Raw genomic sequence first — 15,604 nt, forward strand, 5'->3', positions numbered from 1 at the left:
GAGTTCTGAGAATCCAATGGCTCATGGAAACGGTGGACAGAGTGAACCCAAAAAAGTGCACGTGAAATGCAAAAAAATGCGCAGGGGGTGTCCCCTCACAAATTACAACAACCTCCCAGCAAAGCATTCTGGTACACCTAGCTGAAAGACCTGCTGGTCCTGTCTCTTCATGACTAGCCGAAGCTGAGCACTGGGTACTAGGTTAGAAGTTCTCCCGAAAGGAGACCCCAAAGGCAGAGGAAGAAGGAAGCTAAGGGCCACACATCCTCCCATAGACTTGAGGGTAGGCCGGAAGACCCACACCATACCATCCGATGAGAAAAAAAACGTACATAAAAAAGTAAAGTGGCATATGTGGAGAAAAAAATAATTAAATAGGTGCCAATGTAATATACAATTGCTAGGCCTCGCCACCTAGTAACAAAAATTTAACCAGTTTCAGCCAAAAGGCCAAGCCTGCGAGGAATGCAGATGTTGTAACCAAGTGCTCATTCTCACAGTGGGGTCCCAAACCCATAGCGATACTAAGAGCACCCCTAAGTCGCCACTACCAGGGGGTGCTAGCCATAGCCTGCCCAGCCCTGAGCCAGACCACTGGGCCCCTCAGAACCTTCCACGCCAGGTAAATACTCCCAACCCCCATCTTACCCAGTGGGTGCTGAATTCAGTTTTTTTCCCCATGAAGAAAGTCCATAAGGACCCCCAACATATCAGCAGGGATACTTTACAGCCAGCCACTCCTGCCAAAAAAGGTCAGAATGACATTGTAGCGCCCCAACTGGTCAAGAACAGATACTACGTATAACGTTAGCCAAAAGTCCGAGAACCTCCCCGATAAAACCAACAGAAAGTCCACAGATCTATTGTTACATTTTCTTCTATCCATTATGGGCAGTGGTGAAATCCAAAGTCGAGAACGACGATGCAAAGCGTACTTTATTGTGACCGATGAGGTCTGGACCACAGATACTTGGCATAACAGGCTGGTTAGGACATCTGAGACGGCACTAAAAAAGCCTGGGAGCCAAAGACCCACCACAAAGCCAATTCCATAACCCCAAATCTATTCTTCATCATTCCTCACTGTACATACACAGTTTTCTTAAAGCTGAACTCTGCAAAAGCAGATCGAAAATTCGCATACCAGACCGCCATGGGGTCCTGGGTCCCAGGGGGACACCGCTTATAGTATATTCCGGTTGACTCCATAAGTAATTTTACATTATTGGTTTTGATTGAAAATTTGAACCTCTTAATATTTAAGGGTGAGAACGTGCCACTCGTTGTGTGGTGGCTCCCAACTTTAAATCCAAAGATCTTTGAGTTCTTCCTCAAAGGATGCCCAAATCTGAGATCCAGATAAATCTGACCTCCGGCCCTCCCTTCAGTCTTGCACAATTGTACCGGCTCCTCTTCTGTACTGAAATGCCCTCCTCTAATTTCACTGCACACTGTGAGCGGCATAATGTGATATAAAAGACATTTTTTTTTTTCCTGGGAGATACAAGGAGACTTCAGACCTCTCATTCTGGTGCCTGGCTGTCACCCATTGCCTTCAATTGCTTTGGGTCTCTAGCCCAGATGCAGGCAAGGACTTGTCTTTACTCCAACTTTTTCGGACATACAAAGAGAAGCCAGAAAACTAGCATTTCCAGTAATGGCAGCCTTCACAGAAAGGTCCAAACTATAGGACGTGCTTGAGGGCCCAATTTACAATGTTGTGGTGCGTTAAAGCTAAACGCCAGTCAGTTGTAAAAAAACACCCCATTGGTATCTCTGGCTTCTCTAGTAATGTTGCAATAAGCAGGTTAAATCTAGAGGTGACTATAGAGAATAAAAAATAGATGTCATTACATACAAGACCAGCAAGGGCCCGTCTACATTGCAGGCTCCCACGGTGCGCCGTCAAAGTCCTGTTATGCACGCTGCCTGGAGAGGACTACTGACCTCTGTCCTTTTTTTTTCCATTTAAAAATATTGCTATCAAAAGGGGGCTAACAAGCCCCTGTGTGATAGCTTTGGTAAAGTGACAAATCTTCTTTAAAAAAAAAATCAGGGGTCTCCCCTGCCCTCCGAAGCAAGAAACCAAACACAGACCATGCTGGGTTAGTTGCTTCCCTGGCTGTAACAGCCAGGCAATGACAGCTCCGAGATCAGAAGTGACCAACTCCTCGTCACTTCCGGGTTCATTTGTCACAGAGGAGATGGGGGAACAGTCGTTCCTCCATCTCCTCTGCGGGAAGCCATCCCAGCCGCTTACCACAGTCTTGGGCTCCCTGGAGGAATAGGAGTCCTGGAAATGGTAATGGGAGTTCACAGCACTGCCGCAGTCTCAGGCTCCTGGAGCAAAGGAGAGCACAAGAACCAACGCTGGTAGCAGGACAGTTCACAGCACCGCCGCAGTTTCTGACTCCACAGAGAAATGGGAGAGCCCAAAAATCACTGCTGAAGAATTCACAGCACTGCCGCAGTCTTGGGTTCCCCGGAGGAATAGGAAAGGAGAGCCCGCAAACCACCACTGGTGGCAGGAGAGTTCACAACACCATGAGAACCACCACTGGTGGCAGGAGAGTTCACAGCACTGCCGCAGTCTTGGGTTCCCCGGAGGAATAGGAGAGTCCGCAAACCACCACTGGGGGCAGGAGAGTTCACAGCACCATGAGAACCACCACTGGTGGCAGGAGAGTTCACAGCACCATGAGAACCACCACTGGTGGCAGGAGAGTTCACAGCACTGCCGCAGTCTTGGGTTCCCCGGAGGAATAGGAGAGCCTGCAAACCACCGCTGGTGGCAGGAGAGTTCACAGCACCATGAGAACCACCACTGGTGGCAGGAGAGTTCACAGCACTGCTGCAGTCTTGGGTTCCCCGGAGGAATAGGAGAGGAGAGCCCGCAAACCACCACTGGTGGCAGGAGAGTTCACAGCACCATGAGAACCACCGCTGGTGGCAGGAGAGTTCACAGCACCATGAGAACCACCACTGGTGGCAGGAGAGTTCACAGCACTGCCGCAGTCTTGGGTTCCCCGGAGGAATAGGAGAGCCCGCAAACCACCGCTGGTGGCAGGAGAGTTCACAGCACCATGAGAACCACCGCTGGTGGCAGGAGAGTTCACAGCACCATGAGAACCACCGCTGGTGGCAGGAGAGTTCACAGCACTGCTACGGTCTTGGGCTCCCGGGAGGAATGGGACAGCGGGAGAACCACCGCTGGTCTAGGGTGGCACAGTGGTGTAGTGGGTAGAACTCTCGCCTAGCAGTAAAAAGGGTCACTCGTTCGAAATCCCAACCACAACACTACCTACCTGGAGTTTGCACGTTCTCCCTGTGCCTTGTGTGGGTTTCCTCAGGGTACTCCGGTTTCCTCCCACACTCCAAAGACATGCAGGTAGGTTAATTGGCTTCTGTCTAAAATTGGCCCTAGTATATGAATGGGGACCTTGGATTGTGGGCTCCTTGAGGGTCGGGACCGATGTGAGTGTGCAATGTACAGGGATAGGGACAATTGTAGACACTCACTCTGGATGGACTGGTGTCTTTATTCAGCCTTATTAACTATGGTGGCAGGAGTGTTCACGGCACTGTAAAAAGTGATTGGGTGGCTATAAAGCCACCTGGATCACTTTTATAAAACAGCTGATCGCCGGCCTGAAAAACTGGTATGGACCCTAAAGGCCAGAGAACAGATGAACCGTGTGGAGTAGAGAGCTCCTCCAATAGAGAGAAGTCCTGGAAATGCTAATGGAAGTTGAACTGGCCATACACAGTAAGATTTCTCTTCCAGGCCCCTTTGGATCTCAGATTGGAGGATGCCAGATTGGCGGGAGTGGGCCAACCCTGGCCGGCTCATCAAGAAGTAGCCGAAATTCACTCCGTGTATTGCCAGCGGGGCTGCTGTTAGAAACCACGGGGCACCATACAGACAAACCTGACTCAGGCCCCCCATACAGACAAACCTGACACAGGGCCCCCCCATACAGACAAACCTGACACAGGGCCCCCCCATACAGACAAACCTGACACAGGGCCCCCCCATACAGACAAACCTGACACAGGGCCCCCCCATACAGACAAACCTGACACAGGGCCCCCCCATACAGACAAACCTGACACAGGGCCCCCCCATACAGACAAACCTGACACAGGGCCCCCCCATACAGACAAATCTGACACAGGGCCCCCCCCCATACAGACAAATCTGACAGAGGGCCCCCCCATACAGACAAATCTGACACAGGGCCCCCCCATACAGACAAACCTGACACAGGGCCCCCCCATACAGACAAACCTGACACAGGGCCCCCCCATACAGACAAACCTGACACAGGGCCCCCCCATACAGACAAACCTGACACAGGGCCCCCCCATACAGACAAATCTAACACAGGGCCCCCCCATACAGACAAATCTGACACAGGGCCCCCCCATACAGACAAATCTGACACAGGGCCCCCCCATACAGACAAATCTGACACAGGGCCCCCCCATACAGACAAATCTAACACAGGGCCCCCCCATACAGACAAACCTGACACAGGGCCCCCCCATACAGACAAACCTGACACAGGGCCCCCCCATACAGACAAATCTGACACAGGGCCCCCCCATACAGACAAATCTGACAGAGGGCCCCCCCATACAGACAAATCTAACACAGGGCCCCCCCATACAGACAAACCTGACACAGGGCCCCCCCATACAGACAAACCTGACACAGGGCCCCCCCATACAGACAAACCTGACACAGGGCCCCCCCATACAGACAAACCTGACACAGGGCCCCCCCATACAGACAAATCTAACACAGGGCCCCCCCATACAGACAAATCTGACACAGGGCCCCCCCATACAGACAAATCTGACTCAGGGCCCCCCATACAGACAAATCTGACACAGGGCCCCCCATACAGACAAATATGACACAGGGCCCCCCCATACAGACAAATATGACACAGGCCCCCCCCATACAGACAAATATGACACAGGGCCCCCCCATACAGACAAATCTGACACAGGGCCCCCCCATACAGCCAATGCCTCAGTTATGAATGAGCACAGTGTGTGATCGGTACCGACTGCTCACTGTGATCATTCAGAAAAGGAAGGAGTTGGTAAATATGACAAATTTACCGTACCCTTCCCCCCCTCTCCATCTTGAAGGATCCTATTGTGTGCTTGCAGATTCTGGCAGGAAGGAGGGGAGGGAAGCCAGGAGCACGGGGGGGGGTGGGGGGGGGGGGCACACAGGCCTGGGCAGTACAGGGTAACATATGTGTACAGGGAGGGTGAAAGCCAACGGGAGGGAGAGGCGAAAAAGGCAGCTTCCATCTACTGCATACAGGGGGTTGGTTCCAGTAATTGGTCCCTTTCAGCGCCAATCACCCTCCATGGCCACATGGAAATCACTCTTCTGCCTGAGCCCCCCCTGCTGGCCCGGGCCCCGTACAGGAGGACCGGTGGTACCCTCTTATCCATGGCCCTGCTGGCCAGATTTAGGTCATTAGGGGACACCTGACACTGGGAGACCTTCGATCTCCAATACTGCACCGCCAAGAAAACTGGCCGCAGTATGGAGCCCGACCATTGGGTGACCCTGTGCCGGCCTGGTAAAGCCCCCCCCCCCCCCCCGCTTCACGCTCCCGCAGGAGAGGCCTCCTCTGTTGGGTCACCGGCGGTACACGCGGAGGAAAGACACGACAAATGTAAATGTTTTGAGGGTTGTCAGCCCCGGCGTGTCGGTGAAATGTATGAGCCGCCTCGGCTTTAAATACTCCCGTCTATTCATTCTCGTCTGTGATTAAAATAAGCCATAAATTGCCGGGGAGTCCCAGAAGAGAGCGGATACAGAATTGCCGGCTGCCAGCGTCCTGTCCCCCCCAGCTGGCTGTTCATCACGCGCCCCTCTCACCGCCCGCCGCGCCGTTATAAGCAGATTCATCTCCTGCGCAGAGAGAAATATATATATACGGCCAGCGCCGCGCACAAACAGGTCGCCGATCGGCAGCGGCTTGTTGTTTTATACAGCAGGAGGATACAGGGAGGGGTCCGGAGACAGGCTACAGACAGGGGGGGGGGGCAAGGTCACCAGAGGGTCAAACACAGAGACCGCCGGTCCCCAGAAGTCTGCAAGGGTCCCTGTTACAGTGTATTGTCACCTTGTAAACCCGCAAGTGATACTCTTCCTGTGCCTTGGACAGAACTATAGAACACCCCACCCCCCAACATAACATAGGACAAGGGTTCCGGTGATCCCACCAGTGACACCCTTCCTGTCCCTCGGACAAAACTACAGAACACCTCCCCCCATAGCAGAGGTAAGAGGGTTCTGGGGATCCCACCAGTGACACTTCCTGTCCCTAGGACAGAACTACAGAACACCTCCCCCTCCCCTCCATAAACGAGGACAAGGGTTCTAGTGATCCCGCCAGTGACACACTTCCTGTCCCTGGGACAGAACTATAGAACGCCTCCCCTCCATAATATAGAGAACAGGGGTTCTGGTGATCCCGTCAGTGACACACTTCCTGTCCCTGGGACAGAACTATAGAACACCTCCCCTCCATAATATAGAGAATAGGGGTTCTGGTGATCCCGTCAGTGACACACTTCCTGTCCCTAGGACAAAACTACAGAACACCTCCCCCTCCCCTCCATAAAATAGGACAAGGGTTCTGGAGATCCCACCAGTAACACCCTTCCTGTAATAGGGGAAAGAGGATTCTGGTGACCCCATCAGTGACACACTTCCCGTCCCTAGGACAGAACTATAGAACGCCTCCCCTCCATAATATAGACAACAGGGGTTCTGATGATCCCATCAGTCACACTTCCTGTCCCTAGGACAGAACTATAGAACACCTCCCCCTCCCCTCCATAAACAAGGACAAGGGTTCTGGTAATCCCACCAGTGACACACTTCCTGTCCCTGGGACAGAACTACAGCACACCTCCCCCTCCCCTCCATAAAAGAGGACAAGGGTTCTGGTGATCCCATCAGTGACACACTTCCTGTCCCTAGGACAAAACTACACAACACCTCCCCCTCCATAATAAGGCAAATAGGATTCTGGTGATCCCATCAGTCACACTTCCTGTCCCTGGGACAGAACTACAGAACACACCCCCTCTCCCCACCATAACAGGGATGAAGACTCTGGTGATCCCGTCAGTGACACACTTCCTGTCCCTGGGACAGAACTATAGAACACCTCCCCTCCATAATATAGAGAACAGGGGTTCTGGTGATCCCGTCAGTAACACTTCCTGTCCCTAGGACAGAGCGACAGAACACCCCCCCCCCCCCCTCCATAAAAGAGGACAATGGTTCTGTGATCCCGCCACTGACACACTTCCTGTCCCAAGGACAGAGCGACAGAACACCTCCCCCCTCCACAACACAGGACAGGACAGGGGATCTGGTGATGCCGCCAGTGACACACTTTCTTAGGGTGACAACGCTCATTGTACAGCATCTATGAGGGACTAGTGTTGTCCCCCTAGAATAGAACTATAAACACACAGACCCCTTCACCTAATCTCCATAACATAAAAGGGGAGGGGTTCTCGCGATCCCGCCAGTAACTCTTCCTACCCTAGGCTGTATCTATGGAGGAGCAGCGTCGTCACCCTAATTCAGAACTACAGAACACCCCCCCCCCCATTTCCACAACATAAAGTGGAGGAATTCTGGTGATCCTGCCATTACCACTCGTTCTGTCCTAGGGTGACAACGCTCAGTGTACTGTATCTATGGAGGAGCAGCGTTGTCACCCTAGGACAGAACTACGAAACACCATCACCTATCCTCTTCTTTATAAACAAAGAGGGGAGGGGTTCTGTAGTCCTAAGAACAATGTAACTGGCAAGACAGCAGAACAGGCAGGAAGCACAGGAAGTTGGATTTCTGGCAGGATCAATGGGTACCCCCCCCCCCCCAATACACTCCAATGGGATATTTCACCGCCATATTTAAAAAGTCATCCACATTCCACAGTGTTCGATACAATTTCCTACCAAGTTCACCAAGATTCAGCAGGCTTTTCACAGTGCACCTAGAGAGGACTACAGCCTCTTGTCACATGTTTCTTTGAGAAGTGCACATTGCTGTTCCATATTTCAGGCCTTTCAGTGGTGAAGCATTCTGGCATGCATATGGATCTGGGGACTTTCTGCGCCCCCCCCCCTCCTGCCATCACATACACACAGGACGTGCGCCGGTCACTCACCTTCGATTCCCATTCCTTCAGCATCTTCTTCAGCTCCCCCTCCTGGGCGTAGTCCAGGGGCTTGTGGCCCATGTCATTCACCTGTGTGGGGTCGGCACCTGAGAGGGCGACAGAGAGCAGAGGGTGAGATGAGTTGCAAGGTATCACATCCAACATTAAAGGTCAACTCCGCCCCAAAAAAAAAAGAGAAGAAACTCTCACCTAAATGATCACTAATCAATAACGATCAATAATCACAGATAACATAAATCCACTTTGTGTGCAGCAAATGCCCCGATAAACCCAGATATGTCCTTGTAAAAGCAGCCGTGACATCATGATGGGGGAGGGGCCCAGCAGGCCCCACCTACTACAGAAAACTACTGGAGGGGGCGGAGACAAGACCAGTCACCCTGCACAAGCAGAGTTGTGGGAGGGGCCCAGCAGGCCACACCCACTACAGAATACAACAGGAGGTGGCGGAGACAAGTCACCCTACGCAAGGGGAGAGAGCAGAGTTGTGGGAGGGGCCCAGCAGGTTCCACCCACTACAGGAGGGGGCAGAGACAAGAACAGTCACCCTGCACAAGCAGAGTTGTGGGAGGGGCCCAGCAGGTTCCACCCACTACAAAAAACTACTGGAGGGGGCGGAGACAAGACCAGTCACCCTGCACAAGGGGAGAGAGCAAAGTTGTGGGAGGGGCCCAGCAGGTTCCACCCACTACAGGAGGGGGCGGAGACAAGACCAGTCACCCTGCACAAGGGGAGGAAGCAGAGAGGTGGAGGGGCCCAGCAGGCTCCACCCATTAAAATAGGGGGGCGGAGACAAGACCAGCCACCCTGCACAAGAAGAGAATGCAGAGCTGAGGGAGGGGCCAAGCAGGCTCCACCCACTACAGAAAACAACAGGAGGGGCCAGAGACAAGACCAGTCACCATGTATCGGGGAGAGAGAGCAGAAATGGGGGTGGGGCCCAGCAGGCTCCACCCACTACAGAAAACTACAAGAGGTGGCGGAGACAAGACCAGCCACCCTGTACAAGGGGAGAAAGAAGAGTTTTGGGGAGGGGCCCAGCAGGCTCCACCCACTACAGGAGGAGGTTTCCCACACTGTTGATATTTCTCTTCACTTCCTGTCCTGGGGACACAACAGGAAATGAGAGGGATCCCAATCTTAGTTGTCACCACAAAAATTTCCCTTCCTTTTTTTTATTTTATTAATTTTTTATTTTTTTTTATGCTTTTGTTGCATCCCCTATTAAAACAGTTTTCTGTCATTTCCTGCAAGGACAGGAAGTTATGGAGAACAGGAGACACGGGTCTGGCGGAGATGCTCAGCAGGGGTATCCGAGATCCGTCACAGACAGGAAGTCATGGGAAATCTCTCTAACCGGGACACAGACAAACCCGGCAAGTTTTCCATTTTTTTTCTTATTCCCCACTGAGATTTTTCTTCACTTCCCGCCCCGGTGACACAACAGGAAGTGAGAGGAATACCAAAATCTTAGTTGTTACCATAGAAGGTGACCCCCATCTGAAGATTTCCCCCCCCCCCCTTTTTTTTTTTTTTTTTTTTTAAGGTTTTTACTGCATTCCCTATTAGAGAAGTTTCCCGTCACTTCCTGCAAGAACAGGAAGTCATGAGAAATCTCTCTAACCGGGACACACACACACACACAAAAACACATCTGTAGCAGAGTGAGGAAAGGTTAGAGCTGTCTGCGATTTCCTGTCCTGGTGACTACCGCTCCCTTATTTCTTTATATGGGTGTCACCGGGACAGGAAGTCAAGTGAATCCTCCCCAGTGGGGGTCACAAAGAAAAAAAAAAAAAGAGAACCTGTCATACAATGTACCTCTTCTGGAGTTTGGCTTTAACATTTTGTGCAACGGCTTCAATGCCCGGAGCCCCATCCGGCGAGCGCGGGGTTAAGGAGCGGCTCCTTCCCCCCCCCCCCCCCCCCGCCCCCGCCCCTCCAGCCTTGTGTGGCACATAAAGTGGACAGGAAATAAAGCCATTGATTGCGGAGCTCTGCCGCCACGACCCCGGCCCGGCCCCCGGCTGACAAGACGGATAGTTTAGCAGGGGCCGCGCTCGTGTTAACTTCTCCCCGGCCGCGGCCTGATGACAGCCCAGGGGCCCGGTGATCTGTCCTCTCCTCGCCGAGAGCCGCCGCTCTTCTCCGCGATCAATCGATGCCGAGCTCCAATATTAGCTTAATCCCCCTGTTAATGGCGGCGCCGACGTGACTAATTGCAGCAATAATTGATAGAACCTGACTGCTGAGGGCTGATCGATTTCCCCGAGTCGGAGGAGCAATCAGATATTACACCTTCATAAATAAAAAAAAAAGGTGTCAGCGCAGGAGGAGAGCGGCGGCTGAGCTACTTCCATGCTACGTGCCCCGAGGCGACCTTTCCCACCCTCCAGAAAACCATCGCTCCTCCGGACGAGACGCTGCTTTCTACATTTCACAGGGGGTTAGCAGGCTGTGATCCAGATGTGGTACCACCAAAACGTGTCAGTGCAGCAGGGGAGCGGCGGCCACTCTCTCTGTCAACGCGCTGCCGGGGGGGGGGGGGCGACCTTTTCCGACCCTCCAGAAACAAATCGCTCCTATGGAGGGGGGGGGGTGATATGGATGTGGTGGGGTTCATGTTTACATCACTGGCATTGCTGGGGGTTAGTGATCCGGATGTGGTGCAGTCGAAACGTGTCAGTGTGGCAGAGGAGCGGCAGCCACTCTCTCTGATATTACCAGGCCTGGGGCGACCTTTCCCACCCTCCAGAAACGATCGCTCCTCCGGACGAGACGCTGCTTTCTACATTCACGGGGGGGGGGAGGGGTTTAGTAGGCTGTGATCCAGATGTGGTGCCACCAAAACGTGTCAGTGCAGCAGGGGAGTGGCGGCCACTCGCTTTGACAATACTCTGCCGGGTAAGGGGGGGGGCCCTTTTCCGACCCTCCAGAAACAATCACTCCTGTGGAATGGGGTGACGTGGGCGTATTGCTGATGTTTACATCACCGCCACTGCTGGGGGTTAGCGGGCTGTGATCCAGATGTGGTGCCACCAAAACGTGTCAGTAAGCAGGGGAGCAGCGGCCACTCTCTCTGACAATACACTGCCGGAGGGGGGGGGGGGGGTTCGGCAACCTTTTCCGACCCTCCAGAAACAATCGCTCCTATGGAGGGGGAGGGGGGTGATATGGATGTGGTGGGGCTCATGTTTACATCACTGCCATTGCTGGGGATTAGTGATCCGGATGTGGTGCAGCCGAAACGTGTCAGTGCAGCAGAGGAGCGGCGGCCACTCTCTCTGATATTACCAGGCCTAGGGGAGCTTTCCCACCCTCCAGAAACGATCGCTCCTCTGGCCGCAACGCTGCTTTCTACATTCACGGGGGGGGGGGGGGTAGTGGGCTGTGATCCAGATGTGGTGCAACCAAAATGTGTCAATGCAGCAGGGGAGTAGGGGCCACTCTCTCTGACAATAGTCTTCTGGGGGGGGGGGGGGCGCTTTTCCGACCCTCCAGAAACAATCGTTCCGTGTGGCAGGGGGCGACGCGGGCGTAGTGCTGATGTTTACATCACCGCCACTGCTGGGGGTTAGCGGGCTGTGATCCAGATGTGGTGCAACCGAAACGTGTCAATGCAGCAGAGGAGCGGCGGCCACTCTCTCTGATGCTACGTGACCATGGGTTACTTTTTGGACCCCCTGAAAACAATCGCTCCTGTGGGGGGTGGGGGGGATATGGACGTGGTGGTGCTGAATGTTTACATTGCTAACATTGTAGGGGATTAGTAAAAAGTGAATTGGATGTGGTGCAACAGCAGGGGAGCGGCGGCCACCCTCTTACTGACACTACGCTGCCGGCAGAGGGGTGACTTTTCCAACCCTCCAAAAACAAAATTTCTCCTGTGGGAGGGGGGTGTGTGGGGATGGGGGGATATGGACGTGTTGTGGCTTTTTACGTTCACCGGGGGTTAGAAGAACATAATCCAGATCTGGTGCAACCAAAACGTGTCAGTGCAGAAGGGGATGGGCGGCTGAGTTTCTTCCATGCTACATGGCCCAAGGTGACCTTTCCAACCTTCCAGAAACAATCGCTCCTGTGGAGGGGAAAATGGACGTGTCATGGCTTTTACATTCATGGGGGTCAATAGAACGTGATCCAGATGTGGTGCAACCTAAAACGCGTCAGGCAGAAGGGGAGCGGCAGCCGAGTTTCTTCCATATTACACGGTGACCTTTCCGACCTTCCAGAAACAAATCGCTCCTGCGGAGGGAGGGTGGGGGGGTCTATGGATGTAGTGGGGCTCACGTTAACACCACTGGCACTGCTGGGGGTCAGTAGGCTGTAAACCAGATGTGGTGCAACCAAAACGTGTCAGTGCAGAAGCGGAGTGGCAGCTGAGTTTCTTCCATACTACATGGCCCAAGGTGACCTCTCCGACCTTCCAGAAACAATCGCTCCTGCGGAATGGGGAGGGGGGATATGGACGTGTCGTGGCTTTTTACATTCATGGGGGGGGGGTTAGTAGAACATGATCCAGATGTGGTGCAACCAAAACGTGTCAGTGCAGAAGGGGAGCGGCGGCTGAGTTTCCTCCATGCTATATGGTCCAAGGTGACCTTTACGACCTTCCAGAAACAATTGCTCCTGTGGATTGATATGGACGTGGTGGGGTTCATGTTAACATCGCTGGCATTGCTGGGGGTTAGTAGGCTGTGAACCAGATGTCGTGCTACCAAAACGAGTCAGTGTAGCAGGGGTCTGGTATGGATTTTTAAGGGGACCCCACGGCAAAAAAAAAAAAAAACAGGCATGGGGTCCCCCCCAAAATCCATACTAGACCCTTATCTGAGTATGCAACCTGGCAGGCCAGGAAAGGGGGAAGGCATGAGCGAGTGCCCCCCCTCCTCATTCATACCAGGCCACATGCCCTCAACATGGGGGGTGCTTTGGGGAGAAGGGGACTCTGCGCTTCCCTATCCAAAAGCACCTTGTCCCCATGTTTTACGGGGACAAGGGCCTCTTCTCCTCAACCCCAGGGCTGTGGTTGCGAGGGTCTACAGGTGTAGGGGGGGGAGTTATTGCAATCTGGAAGCCCCCTTAAACAAGGAGACCCCCTGATCTTGGTCCCCCTATGTGAATAAGTATGGTGTACATAGTACTCCTACCCATTCACCAAAAAGATGTAAAAAAGTAATAAAAACACAGACACAGTTCCTTTATTAAAAAACAAACAAAAAAAAAAAAAAAAACACACAATGTCTGCCAATGTAGATCAATCATCAATCACGATGCCCACCGCCACCGCCCCCCCAAAAAAAAAAATGCCATCCAGGAAGGCAAAGATAAGGGGCGAAGACACCCGGTGAAGTCACCGACCGGAGCATGCTGGATCGGGTGATGTCACAAGGGGGGCGGTGTCACCAGGTGATGTCACCAGGTAGCTTTGCCATTACCTATATCAGAACCGTGAAAATGGCAAGACAGGTATTCGGCGGTTTGCCTTAGCTGACGGTGGAATATTTTTTGGGTCTGGCGGCGGAGGCGGCGGGCGTTGTGATTGACAATGAATCTACATCGGGGGACACAATTTTATTTTTAATAAAGGAATTTTCAAAAACTGCGTCCTGCTTTTATTTAATTTTTACACATACGGGGGGGGGGGGGTGGGGTTTAGGATCCGGGGAACCCTCGTTAAAGGGGCCTCCAAATTCGAAAAGCCCCTGCCCGCGGCCCCCAATAACCACAGCCCAGGTTGTCGAGAAAAGGCCCTTGTTCTCATCAACATAGGGACAAGGTGTTTTGGGGTTGGGGGGGAGCAGAACCCGGCCTGGAGCACTGCCATCCCCATTTTCAGGCATGCGGCCTGCTATGGATCAGAATTAGGGGGGGGGGGGGGAACATTCAATCCCCCTCCCTCCCTTCTGGGCCTGCCAATCTGCGTGCTCGAATAACGATCTAGTATGGATCCTAGGGGTGGGGGACCCCACACCTTTTATTTTTTTTTACATTTTGGTATTGCTGGCAATTTAAATGCATTTTCATTCATTATTTTTTCCCTTTAGAAATTTTGCTGCAGTAGGTTCCATACATGGTGCGCCACTTTACAGGAAGACTAAGGGGACCCCCCACTATATTTAAAGGAATTTTTCGTCATTAAAATCACAAAAAACATATTTTGCATTGATACATGTCCCCCAGGGCAGTACCCGTGCCCCCCCCCCTTTAGAAATTTCAGTTTTGCTGGCAGTAGGTTCTATACATGGTGCGCCACTTTACAGAAGACTAAGGGGACCCCCCCCCACTATATTTAAATGAATTTTTCATCATTAAAATCGCAAAAAAAACATTTTGCATTGATACATGTCCCCCAGGGCAGTACCCGTGCACCCCCCCCCCCCCATACCCTTTTTATGGTCAATATAAAAACTTATATACTTTTTGGGTCCCATAGACTTTAATATGGTTTCGCCCGTTTGGGTTAGAACTTTTTGCCCTCTTCGGGAGTTCTGGTGCGAACCGGACAGGAGGGTCCATCTCTACTAAGCAATTCTTTGAATACATTTTCAGTACGATGGTATACATCCTGCTGGAAATCTTCATTTTTTTTTTAACCCTGTCCAGGAGACTGCCAACTGGGTGCAAATAGGTGATTTTCGGTAGCGCGACCGTGCCACTAAAAAATTTTTCCGGGGTTGTCCACTAATAATCACTATGATCAACAATCCTTCCACGCACAACGGAGGCAATGGGGCGTGTAGCAGCGTTTAGTCTTAAACGATCGCATTAAACGCGTGAGATCGATTGTTATTCCTGAGTGATTTACGTGCGGCAATCAGACCAGCAAAAGAGAGCCGCTGATATATCCGGATCATATAATGTTCAATAAAAAGCCCCATCCTTTTATTTTTTTATTTTTTCTGGTCGTTCAGTGTAAAGGAGGAGCTTTTTAAAAATTGCCGCTAAATTAAACCGCATTAAAAACACGCCGCGAGGCGCAACAAAATAACTCGTAAAACGATGTGTGAGATCGCTCATTAAACATTAGTGCAGAAACAAACACATTTTTTCTTTTTCTGGGAAACAAAATTGGAAAAACGGAAATCTTCAACTGCGCTTGTTTTGTTTTTTGTGTGCATGCGCCACGAACGGGAGACAAAAGGCTACTAAAATTTGTCAGAATAATTAGCAAATCGCCGGCTACACAAAAGCAGCAACGCAACGTTGCATATACGGTATCTCACAAAAATGAGTACACCCCTCACATTTTTGTGAAAATTTTTTCTTCTATCTTTTCATGTGACAACACTGAAGAAATGACACTTGTCTACAATGTAAAGTAGTGAGTGTGCAGCTTGTATAACAGTGTACATTTCCTGTCCCCT

At 52.0% G+C, this 15,604-nt stretch overlaps 1 protein-coding gene across 2 annotated transcripts in view; it reads right to left on the reverse strand.

Moving 5' to 3' along the window:
• Window positions 1-15,604, reverse strand: part of CLPB (ClpB family mitochondrial disaggregase) — a 167,940-nt gene that overhangs the window by 93,464 nt on the left and 58,872 nt on the right. For both annotated transcript variants that reach the window (XM_077451127.1, XM_077451126.1), the window contains exon 6: window positions 8,226-8,323. In XM_077451127.1, the coding sequence (XP_077307253.1) occupies window positions 8,226-8,323 (98 nt within the window). The remainder of the gene's footprint in view (window positions 1-8,225; window positions 8,324-15,604) is intronic.

This window comes from Lithobates pipiens, unplaced genomic scaffold (genome assembly GCF_037356315.1).
Source record: "Lithobates pipiens isolate NorthernLeopardFrog02 unplaced genomic scaffold, aLitPip1_a1.2 Scaffold_23, whole genome shotgun sequence".
NCBI lineage: Eukaryota > Metazoa > Chordata > Amphibia > Anura > Ranidae > Lithobates > Lithobates pipiens.